This window comes from Sminthopsis crassicaudata, chromosome 2 (genome assembly GCF_048593235.1).
Source record: "Sminthopsis crassicaudata isolate SCR6 chromosome 2, ASM4859323v1, whole genome shotgun sequence".
In the NCBI taxonomy this organism is placed as follows: Eukaryota; Metazoa; Chordata; class Mammalia; order Dasyuromorphia; family Dasyuridae; genus Sminthopsis; species Sminthopsis crassicaudata.
The window spans coordinates 351,059,346-351,079,696 of NC_133618.1; the positions used below are offsets into that span (position 1 = coordinate 351,059,346).

At 32.9% G+C, this 20,351-nt stretch overlaps 1 protein-coding gene across 7 annotated transcripts in view; it reads right to left on the reverse strand.

Moving 5' to 3' along the window:
- TRIM9 (tripartite motif containing 9) overlaps positions 1-20,351 on the reverse strand; it is a 213,264-nt gene that overhangs the window by 78,390 nt on the left and 114,523 nt on the right. For all 7 annotated transcript variants that reach the window (XM_074290805.1, XM_074290802.1, XM_074290800.1 and 4 more), the window contains 2 exons: positions 8,054-8,164; positions 5,464-5,617 (listed from right to left, as the gene is read on the reverse strand). In XM_074290805.1, the coding sequence (XP_074146906.1) occupies positions 5,464-5,617; positions 8,054-8,164 (265 nt within the window). The remainder of the gene's footprint in view (positions 1-5,463; positions 5,618-8,053; positions 8,165-20,351) is intronic.

Here is a 20,351-nt window from a genome sequence, read left to right on the forward strand (position 1 = left end):
TTGCAGGGACAGAGTCAAGAACTTTTGTCCTTCAGATCATCAATGTTGGGCTGGCTACAATAACTGCTCTAGATTTCTGTATTACTGAATGTCCTGTAGCACAAGCTTCTAAAAGTTGATTAAAAATTCCACATTCTCAACATATAGTAGTAGAAAAGAACAAATGAAAACTCTAGTGATCCAAGTTCATTTCTTAGAGCTATATGCCCTCGTGAGAATATTCTAAGGATCTTTCCCCTTTACCACATGAGATGCTGTAAAAGCCTTGTCCGTTGCCAAGTCATGACCTTTTAAAGCAACAATATTTTTATGTAGTCAATGGAAACAGTGTGTTCCTGATCACATGGTTGATCAAATAAGAAATATTCATGCAAGTTCCAGTCCTCTACTCTCGCAATGTCAATCACCTGACATCTTATTCTATTGGATAAAGTTATGTTAGGTGATTTGCACATATATAATCATATCATATAGCGTGTCCCCAAAATTTTATTGCCATTTTAAACTTTAATAGATTTATTATGTTATATATACATAAACACATACATATTTATATGTATACACATATACATATATGTACATACACTGTCATATATAAGTATATATATTTATAATAATATGATATAGCATGTATAATATATAATGAATTATACTATATGTTATATATATTTATAAATATGTAAAATCACATCTTTTTCTAAAATTATTTTGTAACATATGATATATATGTATGCATACTGTTTGGAAACAAAAATTCATTTATTATCTATATATATATATTTATCTCCATGTAACTACACATACACACACATATACATATATATACACACACACATATATATAAATACAAGTTTGTGTATACACATACATATAGAAAAATCAAAATGATATATTAAAAAGAGATAATGTAAATAAACCATAAGACCAGAAAATGTCTTATGTAGGAAATGACAACTGAGCTATTCTTTGAAGGAAGCCAGGGATCCTGAAAATAGAGGTGAAGCGGGAGTATATTCCAATCCAGGAGTTAACAAATTTTTTGGTCTTAGTACCCATTTATTTATTTTTATCTTATCTTCTTTATCTTCTTTTTATCTTATCTTCTTTATCTTTTATATATATTTATCTTAAAAATTATTGAGGATGTCAAAGAGCTTTTGTTTATGTGGGTTATATTTGTTGATACAAATATAGAAGAAATCAAAACACAATTATAAAACAGCTATAATTTCCTAAAAATGACAATAAACTATTACATGCTAATATAAATAATTTATTCATAAAAACAATCTGTCATTTTCAAACAAAAAAAAAACTGTGAGGAGAATGACATTGTTTTACAATACCTTTGTATAAGTCTTTAAAAAATATTTTTAAAACTTTTTTTCTGGTTATACATGTATATTCTTTTTTTTTTTTTTAAATCACATTTCCTTATGAATCATGTTGGGGGAGAAAAACCAAAATAAAAGAGAAAAACCATGAGAGAAAAAAACAACAGAAGAAAAAAGTGAACATAGCATATGCTCATTTACATTTAGTGTTCATAGTTCTCTCTCTGGATGCAGATGGCATTTTGCATCCAAAATGTATTGGGATTGCTTTGGAAGAACTTAATTTATTATTATTATTTTTTTGTAATTGATCATTGCATAATCTTGCTGTTACAATATACAGTTCATGCAAATCTTTCCAGATCTTTCTAAAATCAGCTTTTTCATTATTTTTATAAAGAATAAATATTCCATTACTTTCATATGCCATAACTTATTCAGCCATTCCCCAATTTATAGGCATCCACTCATTTTCCAATTCTTTGCCACCACAAAAAAGAGCTGCTACAAAGATTTTTGCATTTGTGGGCTCTTTCCCCTCTTTTCTGATTTCCTTGGGATACAGACCTAGTAGTGGTACTGCTGGATCAAAAGATATATACAGTTTGGTAGACCTTTGGGCATAGTTATAAATTGTTCTCCAGAATGGGTAGATTATTTCACAACTTTACCAACATGCATAACTCTTTAATGTCTTGTTTAATGAAAGACATCTGAAATCTCATACTGATGCCAAATTCAGCTTAACATAAAATATGGTTTTGGTTGAAGTATAATAAAGAAAATGTGGTCTTACACAGAGATAGCCAAGTAACTTCCTGGCATTATTTTGAAAATAGTTTTGTTCTCATATATCCCTGAAAAATGTCTAAGGCACCCTTCAAGGGATGTGGACCACACTTTAAGAAACACTCTTCTAAATATATATATCATTCATTAAAAGACATAGAAAAATGATCACAAGAATTTAGGGAAGCATGAGAAGACTTAGATGAATTGATACTGAGTAAAGTAAATAAGAAAAAATAATATTATACATTGTAATAATGTGAATGGGAAAAAAAAAAAACAAGAACAAAACCCCAAACTGTGTTATGCAATTAAAATGTTCAAATTTGCATCAAAGAAAAAAGGAGAAAAAATCTTTTCAGAGAAGAGAAACTATGGCTATGGAACACTCTATGTACAGTCATACTCAATTTTACTGAACCACTTTTCTCTTTTTTACTTCTTTGTTGTAAAAAATAACTTGCTGGGTATGTGATATATCTATATATCCAGAACTGAAGTGGGGAGGTTAAAAACAAATGTTTTAAATAAAAATTAACAATTTTAAAAAATATATGAAAAGAATTATCTGTCCCATAATATATGTTCAAGAACATGATCTATTTTGTAATTCAACATTTTCGGTTATCTATGCATTGGGATCAAAGTTCTGTGTATGGTATGAAGAATTATGGAGATAAACAAACTGAATCAAAATATTAATCTGTAGCACAATGCAATGAGATCTATCCCAGAAATACAATTATTCAGGGTAATTAGCCTAGAATTTGTGTCTCAAGAAAAAGAAATGAGACAAAATTAAGTGGACAGTTAGGTGACTTAATGGATAGAGCACTGGATTTTAAATCTGCCCTTAATAGCTATGTGTTCCTGGACAAGTGACTTACTCTCTACTTGCCTTAATACACTGGGAAGGAAATGGCAAACTATTTTAATATCTTTGCCAAAAAACCTCCATACAGCACAGAGTCAGAAACAATTGAATAACTGAACAATTACTGCCAAGGATTTTCTACTTTAAGGATACGATGGATCATTGATCAAGGATATTGATCTTTTTTTTCACCTAAATAAAAGTTTATGCTACAAGTAGTCCAGTTGTAGTGTGATTAATCTGGATTCTGTTCTTTCCTAATGATAATAATATTATGTCCTTAAGAAAGTCAATTATAAATACTTTGACACAGTAATAGGTCTTGCTATGATATAAGATCAAAATTCTCAAATTTCAGAGAGGACCATCAACTGGTAATTTAAGAAACTGCTAGGTACCACATTATAATGACCTTATATTAAAAATGCCATCTTTTTAGGTTTCCATTATTTCATCTGAAACATGAGAAAATTGGACTGGATGTCTAAGCTCCTGATTTTTCATTTTTGGTCAGTTAAAAATGATCTGTGTCACCTGAGATATCTTGACACTGCTTGAACTTCTGAACTCATCTCATTACATTTATTGCTGGAATTATGAGTATTGTTATTACTATTGTGATTGTTTCCTGATTTCAGTAAGGACTTTTATTTGCTTTGTATTCCTGTTTATGTAAAAATAGCATAAAATCTAAGTCTGTGATATCAAAATTATTTTGTTTATCATAATTGCTTATAGAATTGATAACTAAATTTCTCATTTAATAGATAGAAATATTAGTGCTATTTGTCGGTCTTGATTATAATTTAAATAAAGCTTGGAAAGCAAAATAACCTAAAGTGTTCCACTAAGATATATTGAAGTGAGAAGGAAAATTGTTATATGTCTAAAGAGCTTTGTAATAAGTTAACTGAAAAACTGACATTTTCCTCTGTTGCATTTCTAGTGAACAAAAGAACAGATTTCATTAAAGATGCCAATTTGATTATATCCTACTATATGTCAAAGTTGTTACAGAAGATTTAATACATTGCAAACCTATTGAGAACTGCCACAAAAGAGGATTTTTATAATTAATAGACTAAAATTATTTTTGTATATATATATGTATATATGTATACATATATATATATATATATATAATGTAGGAAAATTCTATTGGTATCTATAGTGACATACTTTAATTAGCATTAGAATGAACTGATAGTGTAAGATCACTTATTTTAAAATAGTGATCTTACACTATCAGTTCATTCTAATGCTATTTGGACAAAATTAAATGCATTACAGTCACTTGTATTTAGAAATATTAGTGAGAAGCTATTTTTTTGTTTTTCATGTTTTTGCAAAAGTATTCAACATTATAAGAAATTGTCTGAAGAAGAAGGTTCTTTGCAAAATTGTTAAGACAATATTGATGAAAAGTTCAGATAATTTTTCATTACCACAAAACATACTGGTTTTCTCTTATGAAAATAAAATGTGACCTAGCAAAATTTCTTTATGGATTATTCTGCGAAAAGCACATGGAAGTGTATGGCATTTTATAGGAGGTATAAAAAATGGGTGTCATAATAAAGTTTGTAAACTCCTGTTTATCTTAAATATATCCTCCCCCTAAAGTTTATTTTGTTTCAATTTCTCTTTACATTTACCTATTTTTCCAACTTTCAAAGAAACTATTAAAATGACTTGCCAAATATAGATTTGTAAATCTTTCTCCATTTAATAAGTGTGCTAACTTTTAATCCCTGGGTTCAAGTTTTATTCTTTTCTGTAAAATATAGATAATTGTCCTGCAATATTATGCTACAATGTAAGATTACCAAGACTGTAATTCAAATCAAGCTCTTTTGAGCAATATAGTTACCCAAGAGATTTCCAATAATTTTGGGATAGAAAATGCCATCTGCATCCAGAGAGAGAACTATGGAGACTGAATGCTGATTGAAGCATACCATTTTCATCATTTTTTTTTCCTTTTTTTCTCATGGTTTTTTTCATTTTGTTCTAATTTTTCTTTAACAATATGACAAATGTGGAAATATGTTTAAATTGATTGTACTATAAAATTTATATTGCTTGCTGTCTTGAGGAGCAGAAAGATAAAGGGAAGAGGGATAAAAAAATTTTATTGAAAACTATCTTTACATGTAATTGGAAAAATAAAATATTATTGAAACAAAAAAATATCATCCAAAGACCATTTAAAGAGTAAGAGAAAGTGTCATATATGGTCTGTGTACCAGAGAGCCATATTGAACAATATAAAGCTGCACAACTTTTATCATATTACAAAATTAGACACAACGTGAATCTTTTTATAAGGGTGAACATATTAAGTTAATTTAAATGTTTATATTCCCAACAATCACTTGCCTTTAAGGTTATGGTCTTCAAAACAATTTTGTAAGCAACAATATCCATATAAGATACTTTTTGACTTATTTGGATATAAATACTTACCTTTCATTTGTACAAAGTCAAGTTGGTGTATGGACTGTAGCAGAGGTGTGTTGTCTAGATTCAAATCAAAGTCTGTTGTCATCCTTGGCATAAGAGTCCCTTTTCCCCATTGATCCTCAGTCAAGTGCACTCTTCTAATGAGTGCATCAGAAATCTAATCACATTAAAGATTGCGTGAGAGATTACATGTCACACTGGGAAATAGAACAGTTTTCAAAATGAGCTACAGCCTTACCTTGACAAAACTGAGATTATTCAAATAGTCTTTACCTAACCCCAAACTTTTCTTGATACATTTACAAATGTCCCTATATTTGGAGCTAAATTTACATATAGTCATAAACAAGATTGGTGCAAATGTTATCAATATAATTGATGTACATGTTAAAGCACTATTTACTGGAATGTGTGATTCTTTCTGATCTTACTGTTTTAATGGAACCAGTGCTACTGCAGCAGGTGATATGTTACCTACTGTATGTGATTGACTACCTCATCTATGCCTTATATTAATAAATGACATTGCACCTTTCTTGACAAGATATCCCGATTAAATGTATTCTGCAAAATATGATTTCTAAATCTTAAAGACAAAGTCTATGAAGTAATAATAATTTATTAGACCAGAAACCAAATTTAAAAGACTTAATTTCTTGGAATCCTATCCTAGACTCCCATTATCCTTATTGCTACTTTCCTCCCACCACTTTATCCATGAGGCTTTATCCATGCTTCACTTCTCTTTAGGGCTATCTTCTTATCTTTAGATATGTGTGTCATGCACACACACATACATATTATATATACATGCATACATACATACATACATATATACCCTTTGCCTTTTATGGGCCAGTTATTCAAATTAATCTCATCATTTAGTTCTACTCATCATCTCTGTACTTTTCTAAATCAAAATGCCCCCTGACCAAAACTCTCATATATAGTCTCTTTTTTGAATAATAAACGTGGGAACCATTAGTTATTCAACAAGCAATTATTAAATGCTTACTATGTGCTACATATTTTGCTAAAGGAATAAAGGACTCTGAGGAAAGAGAAGCCCCTATTCCTATTGCCCCATGTGAGAAGCATATTGATTTGAAGCAACCTTCTTGGGTATACAGAAACAGGGAGATATAAACAGATAATCACTTGTCAATTACCTTGTATTTTCTCTGTGTGTATAAGTATATGTACATATAATATTTCCTCATTTGTTTGCATATGTTTTTTTCCACACATGACACTTCTGGACCTTTGTCTTTGTATTTTCTATTCTAAATAAATACATATTTATACAGTTGGGTACAGAATTGCTGGTTTTCTTAAAAATTCTTCTCAACTTTCTGTAGCAGATATTTCCATGTCCATAGATGCAAAGTAACTCTGCATTTACTTAGTATGCATCTTGTATGTACCTCTCCTTCATCCTAATTTGAGCTCTTTGAGGTTAAACTTTTTCACTTTTATCTTTGTTATCTCTGGTGCATAAAACAATGTGAGCACATAGTAATAAGGTTCAATTGATTGATTGGTTTTGGAAAATGCAATTGCACTATGTCAATGTGAATTATTAATAAGTATAACTACTTTATATAGAGTCAGTGCTCTCTTTTTATTAATGAACAAATTGAAACATAAAAGAAAGGGGAAGGAATAAGCATTTATATAGTGCTGACTAAGTACCAGGTACCGTGCTAAGAACTTTGAAGATATTATCTCATCTGGATCTTCGCAACAAATCTGTGAGGATAGTTGTTGTCACTGTCCCACTTTGACAACTGAGGAAACTAAGGCAAACAGAGGTCAAGTGTCTTACTTAGGGTCACAAAATCAGTAAATATCTAAGATTGTATTTGATTGTTTTTCCTGCCTACTGGCTCAGAGCTTTTCCCACTGTGCCATCTAGCTACCTCTAAATAGGAAAGAGAAGTTAAATTACTTCCCACGGGTCACACAGCTAGCAATGATTAAATCTGTGACTTGAAGCCAATTTACTTATTCTCAACACTCTTTCCATGATATTTCAATTATGATATCTCTCTACTAATTTTCCTGATACTACTTGATTGAGCAGAAAAATTGACACTGAGAAAATATACTATAATGTAGTTTGGATTTTTCCATTGACAAAATGGCTACATACACTGACTGATACAAAATTACCCAATTTTTTCTAAAAAAAACTCTTCTTGTAATCTATGATTCAATTAATTTATTATTACTTCAGTTTCTTCATATCTAAAATGAAAGAGTTAGATTAGATAAACTCTAAAGCCCTCACAATTTCTGAAATATGATTTCAAAAGGTTGTAAATTTGAATGAATGAAGGCTAATAAGGTATTTTTTTTCAATGAAACTGAGCATATACTTATCATCTCCAAGCTAAATATTTGTATTCAATAAATATAACATTCTTTAAAAATCATATCATGAGTGATTTCATGGCAGGACAGTTACTAGGTGTGAATGTATTAAAGTGGGTTATGCGGTATATTTCTTTAGTTGGATTAGATGAAACTTGGATCCCTAGACCCAGACCCATGGGACATTTAGAATCCAAAAACAAAAGAAGCACACACTCACCTGCAAAAACCCACTGGGGTCATTTTCCTTGATAACCTCTAGGCAATACTCCATGAGACCAGTAGTTTGCCGCAATTTTACTGTACAGTGAGAAATCTGGTCCCGTACAACCTATAAGGCAAAATAATGTTCCAAAACAGTTAATACTATAGTAGAATCAGCATAAAAATATGGGGACTTTTGCATTCCCCCCCTTAAAAATTTTGGCTTAGTGTTTAGTTTTTACTACTACAAGCCCCAGTGACTAACAAGGAAGAACAAATTGGAAGTCTCTAGCTACTCATTTCATTTAGCAAGGAAAAATGCACCAAAAAGAACTAAGACATATTTTCTGTTCAATCAGAACTCAAGTCATATGAAGTGGCTTAGAAGCTCAATTTAGCTCTTTATGGTAGTCCCCCCATAATTCCTGTTCATGGTTCAATACAACCTTCTAACACTCTTCTAACAACTTTCTAATACATAGAAGGTTCAATACAACCTTCTAACACTCATTGATCAGAAAAAGAAAAAATGAATATTTGTTGATTCTATTTCTCCCTATAATTTTTTTAAATCTATGTCTTTTCCAGTTATTGTTTAAGCAGAATCAAAAAAGAAGCAGGAACTTTAATCATATATAATATCAGTTTCAACAAATAGAAGCTATCATTGGTATTACTTACATTATTATTTAATATCTATTCCTGAGTAGTGTTTATTGCAAAGAAGTTGAGAATACAGAGCTAAAAGCATAGGGAAGACTAAATTTAACCTTTTACTACTAGTAAATAATTAAAATATTGTTGTCACACTTTGGCTATAATTTTGAGCTAACTGGTGGGACTATATTCCAAAAGTTAGGATAATCAAGAATAATAGTTATTGTAAGTAAAGACAGCCATGGCTCACAGCTAAAATATTGTGAATAATTACTTAAAATAAAGCAACCACGATATGTTCCATTTCTCTCTTTTGAATATACATACATATACATATACACATTCAGTTTGGCACTCCTTTGGCTTCTGAGGAATGTCAGTCTTCTTTTATTTCATGAGTCAGTTTTTATCACATAATGCTACTAGAGGCCAGAGTTTTAGTTAACCAGAATTTGCAGGAAAAATGACCCTCTGAGTCCCAAATAATTAAAGGAAAGAAAATTTTTCACAATAACATGGTTGATTGTTTGAAGCCCTTTATTTTCAAAGAGGACCAAAGTGATATCATTAGGTAGGAATCAAGATATGGTATGTGCAATTGTGACTGATTACATCAATACAAGCCTTACATACTTTATTTTGATGACATTATTTCTGGTTGTCAATTTGCTTTTGGGCCTCCACTTTTACTGAATACAAATATTTAGCTTGGAGATGATAAGTCTATGATCAGTTCATCATGCTGAATCACACATCACTTTCATCACTGTCCTGTTCTGTCTGTCTCTTCTCCTTAGAATGACATAATCAATTAATATCATTGTTCACTATGAAGCCACAAAGTTTTACTGTTTTTAGGTAAATGGAAGACAGTGTTGATGATGAAATCATAAGATACACGAGTCTTCAGTAATAAGTGGTGATTGCTATTGCTTTTTCCAACTCCAATTCTCCCAGGGCTTCCCTGTCATGTCTGGTAGTTTGTCCCTATTCTTGCATTAAAGTCACCCAGAATTATTAGCTTTATCCTCTTTTGGCACAATGATGAAGAGGGTCTTCAAGTCTTCACAAATTTTTCTTTAAATCACTGAAGTTTATCATGGTTGAAACATATGCTATAATGATGATGGCTGTCATAATTCTATTATTGGTAAGCATACATGCAAAATGTATGCCAGTTTCACTGCACTTCCTTTTACTGTTGTCACTCTTGTAAAATGTGCATCCAGCTCAAAGTTTGGTTAGGAAAGCCTCATTTTCCAGGCTTGTTTCACTCAGAACTATATTTGGATGTGATACCTGATGAGTTTTCTTGTAACAAGAGCTGTGTATCTTTCAAGTCTACTGGATTTCATGTTATTCATAAGAATTTAATATTCATGTGCTGATAGTGAGTGGATTCCTTGCAGAAAAATTCTTATGGCATCTTTTTGTAAGATTTTGTGTTCTCCTATGTCCACAGGACTATCAAAATATCAAAATGTGTATACCCTTTGATCCAGCAGTGTTTCTACTGGGATTATATCCCAAAGAGATCTTAAAGGAGGGAAAAGGACCCATATGTGCAAAAATGTTTGTGGCAGTCCTTTTTTATTTTTAGTGTCAAGAAACTGGAAATTGAGTGTATGCCCATAAGTTGGAGTATGGCTGAATAAGTTATGGAATATGAATGTTATAGAATATTAATTTTCTCTAAGAAATGATCAGCAGGATGATTTCAGAGAGGCCTGGACAGACTTACATGTACTGATTCTAAGTGAAATGAGCAGAAGCAGGAGATAAATAATGAGATGATTCAGGCCAATTCCAATGATCTTGTATGAAGAGAGGACTGTAGGAACTAAATATGTCTTTTGACTCTTTTTGTTATACTTTGCATTTTGTTTTTCCCTCATTTTTCCTTTTTGATGTTGTTTTTCTTATGCAGCAAGATAACTGTATAAATATGTATGCATATATTGGTTTTTACACATATATTTTTACTATTTTTAACATATATTTGGTTATTTACCATCTAGGGTAGGGAATGAGGAAAAGGGGGAGAAAAATTGGAACACAAGGTGTTGCAATGGTCATTGTTGAAAAAATTATACATGCATATGTTTTTTAAATAAAAAGCTATAATAAAAAAGAAAATAAAAAGCTTTAATAAAAAAGATTTTGTGTTCTAAAGTTTTCTTCCTTCTGCCCCTCTTTCCTTGCTTCCTCCCCAAGACAGCAAGCAATCTGATAGAGGATAAATATGTACAATCCTTTTAAGCAAATTTCCATATTTTTCATGTTTTCTGTTCCCTTTCTCAAAACAAGAGTTAAGTAGTATGGTCTTTAAAAGACTGCTTAGATACGCAGTAGACTGCTGAATCCCACTACTGCTTTCAGTGAAAAGAAAATACTGTGATTGTGACTATCATTTCCAGTGTATTCATCTGCTGCTTTATCACATGTCTATTGCCATAAGACTTTGATATAAGCAAAAAGGGTAAAAATGGCATGGATGATGTCTTTTGATTAACTCATAAATTGGATTTGTGAAGCAGAGTTGCATAAAGTCATCTACCAAACTCTCTCTTCTGGAACCATCACACTCCAGTGTGTAGATAATAGGGAAGGAGACTAATGAATAACTGAAAAGTGGAAAGAGAAAACTCAGAGCATTTTCTCTGAGAAAGACAAGGGATCAAGGACAAAGGTAAAATGGTTGATTGTAATAACAAGGACCACTTTGTGTTAGAGATTACAGTAGAGAATAGAATAGAGGACAATAATGGAATATTTGAAGTATGAGGAGAATAGTAAGCTTATAGCAAATTTCTTTTCTCAACAAAGTTAAAGTTTTCTCTTGAGAAGAACAGAAGAACTGAGTTCAAATTAGTCCTCAGACTTAATGCTCACTGGCTGTGTGACCCTGGGCAAGTTACTTAACCCCAACTGCTTTGCAAAAAGTAAATTAGGGAGAAGATCAAAAGAAAAAGTAGAATAAGAAACTTAAGGAGAGAAGAGCAAACTCAGTCAAGTCACACACAAAAATCAACAAACATTTTTAATGACTTTCAGTGTTCCAGGCTAAGAAAAACAATACAAATAAAATCAATAATTATAATGTTATGGAGGATGATGATAATAAGGATAACTAGCATTTTATATAAATGCACCCAGGAGAATAGAAGGAGCTTCCTTGGTGAGAGGGCACAGGAGCTGAGGCATTTTCCAGGATAAAAAAGGCTGCTTAGACATGATGGAGAAGTCTAAATGTTACAAAAGGAGCCAAGAGAAGAGAGGCTCTGTGTGGGAAACTCAATAAATATGACAAAAGATACAACAGTTTGGCAGTGATGTAGGGGAAAGAATTACTTACCATGTATACCTCAGGTTTTAAAGGAATGTTAAACAGATATGGAAACCTTTTCTGTTCCCTTCTTTTCTTTCTCCTAGGGACCTTAAGAGGCAACACTGAAGGTACAACAGTCTTCTTCAGCAGCAGGATTTATAGGAAGTGGGGATAGAATTCACTACATATAATACTGTATAATGATAAGTAAAGCTAATCCTTTGGCAACATCTGTATGTATGGTAACTTATGATAATTGACTTTCATTACTTTGACAACAATATTATATTATTATTATTATTATTAACATTTGTTAACTAATTAATTAAAACATGAATGCAATGGAATAGTATAATACCATCATATATGACAAATTGAAGACTTCAGAGAAGCCTTGAAACTGATGTAGAATGAAGTAAGCAACATCATGAAAACAACATGTAACACTACCAAAATGTCAATAGAAATAACAAAATGTTGACACTCACCAAGCTCAACTGGCCCTATAGATGACATTACTTCCTTTAACTTCCTTTCTGGGGGATTGTATATGGAAAATATACTATATTTTCTGTATGGTTGGTGCACAGGAAATTTTTAAGAAGTGTTCAACTATACTTGGGGAATATAGCCCATATTGTCAGATGCAGTTGATGTTAATTAGTTTTTTTGGGGGAGAGTGATAGACATTTTCTGAATTTGTTATTTTTTGTTATTTAAAGCCATATATCTAATTGAACAGTGGAACAGTAAGGGATATTTGCAAATGCATATGCTACAAAAAGACATCAATGAAATGATAAAAAATTTAATTTGTTATTAAGAGAAAGAGAAGTAAGAGCTATGATTCTGCTTTAAACAAAGGGAGTAAAAAGCAGATTATAAAGACTGGCAAGAAAAATGAGATAATGAACTCAGAAGTATGGAATAGATAATATAAAATTAAAGATGGGATTCCTGCTTTATCCTTGACTGATCTTTGGAATGGAAAAGCAAAAACTGTTATGTAATTCTTCTTTTTTCTGCCTGGCTGTCTCTTTTGAAGAGTGCTCTTTTAAAATAAAGTGAAGAAGTCCTTATTAAGCACTTACTAAGTGCTAAGAATAAAACAAAAGGTAAAAGGTAAAAACAGTTCTAACGCAAGTGTTAGATGATAAAGAACTGTACTAGTCTAGTGACAATATCATAAGAAAGAATGGGTCATATTGGAAAGTATAACCAAAATGGATTTGACAACAGAATAGATATGGATGGTGAGAGAGAATAAGAAGTTTAGGATTACACCTGTATATGAGCCATTATGACTGGGAAGACAGCAGTAACCTTGCCAGTAATCTAAAGTTGGGACAAGAAGAGGGCTTTGGGGGAAGGGTAATGATTTCAGTTGAAAATATATTCATTTTGAGATGTCCAAGGAATATCCAGTTTGAAATGGGATCTCTTATGCACATAGTTGTACTTGGAGAAACCTCACTTCTTCATGTGAGATTGGGGTGAAGTAATAGTTAGTAATTAGTAGTTAATTATTAAAATCAACTGAATATAAAGAGAGGTACTAGTTTGTAGTCTAATTTCATCTTTTTATAGAAATGGTCACTCTGAGCCTATGTCTTTAAACATATTGTTTGGAATTATATTCTCAATTATTAAAATATTTATATTAATAAAAATAAAATGCAATAGTTTCTCATCCTGACATCAATATTGTGAAGCTTTAGGACTCTGTTTTTTTTTTTTTTTAGAATTTTTTTCCCACAGTATATATGCATGAGTAATTTTTTTTATAATATTATCCCTTGTATTCATTTTTCCAAATTATCCCCCCCTCCTTCCACTCCCTCCCCCCGATGACAGGCAATCCCATACATTTTACATGTGTTACAATATAACCTAGATACAATATATGTGTGTAAATATCATTTTCTTGTTGCACTTTAAGTATTAGCTACCGAAGGTATAAGTAACCTGGGTAGATAGACAGTAGTGCTAACAATTTACATTCATTTCCCAGTGTTCCTTCTCTGGGTGTAGTTATTTCTGTCCATCACTGATCAACTGGAAGTGAGTTGGATCTTCTTTATGTTGAAAATATCCACTTCCATCAGAATACCTCTTCATACAACACTGAAGTGTACAGAGATCTTCTGGTTCTGTTCATTTCACTCACCATCAGTTGATGTAAGTCTCTCCAAGCCTCTCTGTATTCCTCCTGCTGGTCATTTCTTAGAAAAGGTTATTCCATAACCTTCATATACCATAATTTACCCAACCATTCTCCAATTGATGGACATCCATTCAATTTCCAGTTTCTAGCTACAACAAAAAGAGCTGCCACAAACATTTTGGCACATACAGGTCCCTTTCCACTCTTTAGTATTTCTTTGGGATATAAGCCCAATGACAGCAATGCTGGATCAAAGGGTATGCACAGTTTAATAACTTTTGGGGCATAGTTCCAAATTGCTCTCCAGAATGGCTGGATTCTTTCACAACTCCACCAACAATGTATCAGTGTCCCAGTTTTCCCACATCCCCTCCAACATTCATCATTATTTGTTCCTGTCATCTTAGCCAATCTGACAGGTGTGTAGTGGTATCTCAGAGTTGTCTTAATTTGCATTTCTCTGATCAGTAGTGATTTGGAACATTCTTTCATATGAGTGGAAATAGTTTCAGTTTCATCATCTGAAAATTGTCTGTTCATAACCTTTGACCATTTATCAATTGGAGAATGGTTTGATTTCTTATAAATTAGGGTCAGTTCTCTATATATTTTGGAAATGAGACCTTTATCGAAACCTTTAACTGTAAAAATATTTTCCTAATTTATTAATTTCTTTCTAATCTTGTTTGCATTAGTATTGTTTGTACAGAAACTTTTTAGTTTGATGTAATCAAACTCTTCTATTTTGTGATCAATTATGATCTCTAATTCTCCTCTGGTCATAAATTCCTTCCTCCTCCACAGGTCTGAGAGGTAGACAATTCTCTGTTCCTCTAATCTATTTATGATCTCATTCTTTATGCCTAAATCATGGACCCATTTTGATCTTCTCTTGGTATATGGTGTTAAGTGTGGATCCATATCTAATTTCTGCCATACTAATTTCCAGTTTTCCCAACAGTTTTTTCCAAATAATGAATTTTTATCCCTAATGTTGGTATCTTTGGGTTTGTCAAAGATTAGATTGCTATAGATGTACCCTTTTTTGTCCTTTGTATCTAATCTGTTCCACTGATCTACCGGTCTATTTCTTAGCCAATACCAAATGGTTTTGGTGCCTGCTGCTATATAATATAGCTTTAGATCAGGTACACTTAGACCACCTTCCTCTGACTTTTTTTTTCATTAGTTCCCTTGAAATTCTCGACCTTTTATTCTTCCATATGAATTTTGTTGTTATTTTCTCTAGGTCATTAAAATAGTTTCTTGGAAGTCTGATTGGTATAGCACTAAATAAATAGATTAGTTTGGGGAGTATTGTCATCTTTATTATATTCGCTCGGCCTATCCAAGAGCACTGAATGTCTTTCCAATTATTTAAATCTGACTTTATTTTTGTGGCAAGTGTTTTGTAATTTTTGTCTTATAATGCCTGACTAATCTTTGGTAGATGGATTCCCAAACACTTTATACTCTCAACATTTGTTTAGAATGGAATTTCTCTTTGTATCTCTTGCTGTTGCATTTTGTTGGTGATATATAAAAATGCTGAGGATTTATGTGGATTTATTTTGTATCTTGCCACTTTGCTAAAATTCTGAATTATTTCTAATAGCTTTTTAGCAGAGTCTTTGGGGTTCTCTAAGTATACCATCATGTCATCTGCAAAGAGTGATAGTTTGATTTCCTCATTTCCTACTCTAATTCCTTGAATCTTTTTCTTGGCTCTTATTGCCGAGGCTAGCGTTTCTAGTACTATATTGAATAGTAATGGTGATAGTGGGCAACCTTGTTTCACTCCTGATCTTACTGGGAAAGGTTGCAGTTTATTTCTATTGCATATTATGCTTACTGACAGTCTTAAATATATGCTCCTGATTATTCTAAGGAATAGTCCATTTATTCCTATACTTTCAAGAATTTTTAGTAGGACTGGATGTTGGATTTTGTCAAATGCTTTTTCTGCATCTATTGAGATGATCATATGGTTTTTATTAATTTGATTATTAATGTGGTCAATTATACTAATAGTTTTCCTAATATTAAACTAGCCCTGCATTCCTGGTATAAATTCTACTTGATCATAGTGTATTATCCTGGGGATGATTTTCTGAAATCTTTTTGCTAATATCTTATTTAAGATTTTAGCATCAATATTCATTAAGGAGATTGGTCTATAATTTTCTTTCTCAGTTTTCGATCTACCTGGTTTAGGTATCAGTACCATGTCTGTGTCATAAAAGGAGTTTGGTAGGACTCCTTCATCCCCTATTTTTTCAAATAGTTTATATAGCATTGGGGCTAATTGTTCTTTAAATGTTTGGTAGAATTCACATGTAAATCCATCTGGTCCTGGGGATTTTTTCCGGGGAGTTGATTAATAGCTTGTTCTATTTCTTTTTCTGAAATGGGACTATTTAAGCAATTTATCTCCTTCTCTGTTAATCTAGGAAGCCTATATTTTTGGAGGAAGTCATCCATTTCACTTAAGTTATCAAATTTATTGGCATAAAGTTGGGCAAAGTAACTCCTTATTATTTCTCTAATTTCCTCTTCATTGGTGGAAAGACCCCCCTTTTCATTTGTAAGACTACAATTTGATTTTCCTCTTTCTTTTTTCTGATCAGATTTACCAAAGGTTTATCTATTTTATTGGCTTTTTCATAAAACCAACTCTTGTTAATTCAATAGTTTTTTTACTTTCAATATATTGATTTCTCCTCTTAATTTTTGTATTTAAAGTTTGATTTTTGGTTGGGGGTTTTTAATTTGGTCTTTTTCTAGCCTTTTAAGTTGCAAGCCCAATTCGTTAATCTTCTCTTTCTCTATTTTCTTCAAATAAGCCTCTAAAGATATAAAATTTCCCCTTATTACTGCTTTAGCTGCATCCCACAGATTTTGGTATGATGTCTCATCATTGTCATTATCTTGGGTGAAATTATTAATTGTTTCTATAATTTGCTCTTTCACCCAGTCATTCTTTAAGATGAGATTATTCAGTTTCCAATTACTTCTTGGTCTATTTACCCCTAACTTCTTACTGAATGTAGCTTTTATTGCATTGTGATCTGAGAAGAAGGCATTTATTATTTCTGCCTTCCTACATTTAATTTTGAGATCTTTATGTCCTAATATATGGTCAATTTTTGTATAGGATCCATGAACTGCTGAGAAGGAAGTATATTCCTTTCTATTGCCATTCAGTTTTCTCCAAAGGTCTATCATACCTAGTTTTTCTAATGTTCTATTTACTTTTTAAATTTCTTTCTTATTTGTTTTGTGGTTTGATTTGTCTAAATCTGAGAGTGCAAGGTTGAGATCTCCCACTATTATAGTTTTACTGTCTATTTCTTCTTGCAATTCTCTTAACTTTTCCTTTAGAAAGTTAGATGCTATACCACTTGGTGCATATATGTTTAGTATAAATATGGCTTCATTATTTATGCTACCTTTCAGCAGGATATAGTTTCCTTCCTTATCTCTTTTAACTAGATCAACTTCTGCTTTTGCTTGATCTGAGATAAGGATAGCTACCCCTGATTTTTTGGCTTTACCTGAAGCATAATAGATTCTGCTCCAACCTTTTACCTTTACTCTGTATGTATCTCCCTGCTTTAAGTGTGTTTCCTGTAAACAACATATTGTAGGTTTCTGATTTTTGATCCAGTCTGCTATCCGTCTCCATTTGATGGGAGCGTTCATCCCATTCACATTTACAGTTAAAATTACTAATTCTGTATTTCCTGCCATCATATTATCCCCAGATTATGCCTTTTTCCTTGACTCCCCTGAACCCCTTCCCTGATATTTAATTTATATACCCCACTTGTGACGTGCAGCCCTCCATTTTTTTTAGTATCCGTCCCCCTTCCCTCCAAGTCCCTTCCCTTATTCTCCTTTTCCTTTTCCCTTTTCCTCTCCCCTCTTTTAATGAGGTGAGAGAGTATTCTCTGAAAAACAAATATGTTGATTATTTACTCTTTGAGCCTCTTCTGATGAGAGTAAGATTCACACAATGTTTCTCCCCCTCTCTAAATTCCCTCAGATATGGTGTATTTTCTATGCCTCTTCCTGGGATGTAGTTTCCCTTTTTTATCACTCCTTCCCCTTTTTCTGATACTACCCCCTTCCCTTTACTACACCCCCCTTTTTTTCTTTTATATCAGTAAAATCAAATTATCCATGTGTACTTTCTCTATACCCACAACAGAGATACAGTTCTCAAGGGTTCTGTGTTTCTTTTTTCTGTTTCTCTTCAGTCTTGTGGATGTAGATCAACTTTTTTGTTTAAGTCTGATTTTTTTCTTAGAAACATATAGAATTCCTCTGTTTCATTGAATGACCATCTTCTTCCATGGAAAAAGATGCTAAACTTAGCTGGGTAGTTTATTCTTGGTTGCAATCCTTGATCTTTTGCCTTACGGAATTTCAGGTTCCAGGCCCTTCGATCTTTTAATGTGGAGGCAGCCAGTTCTTGTGTGACCCTTATTGTGGCACCTTGGTATTTAAATTGTTTTTTTCTAGCTGCTTGCAGGATTTTCTCCTTTGTGTGGTAATTCTGAAGCTTAGCCACAATATTCCATGGTGTTCTTTTTTTAGGGTCTATTTCAGAAAGAGTTCAATGAATTCTTTCAACATCTACTTTCCCCTCTGTTTCTATTATCTCTGGACAGTTCTCTTTGATAATTTCCTGTAAAATAGAATCTAGGCTCTTTTTTTTGGTCATAGTTTTCAGGAAGTCCAATGATCTGCAGATTATCTCTCCTAGATCTATTTTCCAGGTCTATAGATTTTCCCAGCAAGTATTTGACGTTATTCTCCAGCTTTTCATTTTTTTGTTTTGTTTTGTTTGACTGATTCTTGGGTTCTCAATGAATCATTCATTTCTATTTGTTCTATCCTGACTTTTAAGGAGTTATTTTCTTCATTCACAGTTTTTAGTTCTTTTTGTAAATGCCCAATTTCGTTTTTAAATGAATTATTTTGCTCTATTGAATTTTTTTCCATTTCCCTAATTTTTTTTGAGAATTATTTCCAATTCAGAAATCCTATTTTCTTGGGACTTTTTTATCTTTTCCAATTTAGAAATCCTACTTTCCTGTGATTTTTTAACTTTTTCTAATTCACAAATTTTGTTTCCCTGCATCTCCTGTGAATTCTTTATTTTTTCCAACTCCAATTTCAGAACGTTGTTATTCTCTATCATAGCTTCTCTTTCCTTTCCCCATTTTTCTTCAAACTCTCTTAATTTTTTAATAGTCTCTTCTAGGAGAGAGTTATGTGATGGGGGGCAGGAATTGTTCCCCTTTAGGCTCTTATCTGCAGAGTCTCTGCTGTTAACTTCCTCAGGGTTGGATACCCGCTCTTTCTCTGTGTAGAAAGAATCGATAGTTTTTCTTTGCTTTTTACTCATATTTAAAAAATCTTTTGGGGTCTGTCCCTGGGGTAGGAAATTATTTATTTATTTCTTTACCAGCTTCCTCCCAGACCAGATGGATGCAGCGGCTCCTGCGCCTGAGCTAAGAGAGAGCTCTGGGAGAGAGTTCCCCTCCCCCTCCCTGGAAGTGCCTCAGAGGTGATTGGCATGGCAGTGCTTTGAGGGCGCTGTGTGTCCTAGCCACTTCCCTGAGGTTTAAGACTGAACAGTAAAGGCAACACAAAGCCCAGCCAATGCATCCCGTGGGGCGTAGATGTCAGCAGCAGATGACGTGAAAAGCCCCTGCACTCAAACTGGAAGTGTCTGCCCTGAAACCGCAGTCCCTAGTTCAAAGGTTCAGCTTCTCTGGGACTTCTGGGGCTGAGTTCCACAGCCTCCAGCCAAGCAAGGCACTATGAGTTACTGCCCACTTTTCAATCTCTTAATTACCCCCAGGTGAAAGGCTGGACAGGCTAAGTCGGCCACACCCACAAGTGCCAAGATCTGCTGAGTCACTTCCCGGTTGGGGTGGTTCTAGTATCTAGCTTATATTTTAAAGTGGCTTGATTTCTCTTCTGAACTGCTGTTTTATAAGCAGAGAAGAGCTAACAGCTTGTGCCAGATTCTTCTATCTCAGTGGCTTCTCTAATCTCAGAGCCCTCCCCAGTGCGATCGGCTCAGTGTGCCACCACCCAACCGTCTGTGCTGGCCTTTCTTCTTCCTCCCCTGGGAACCGACCTTTTCTGTTG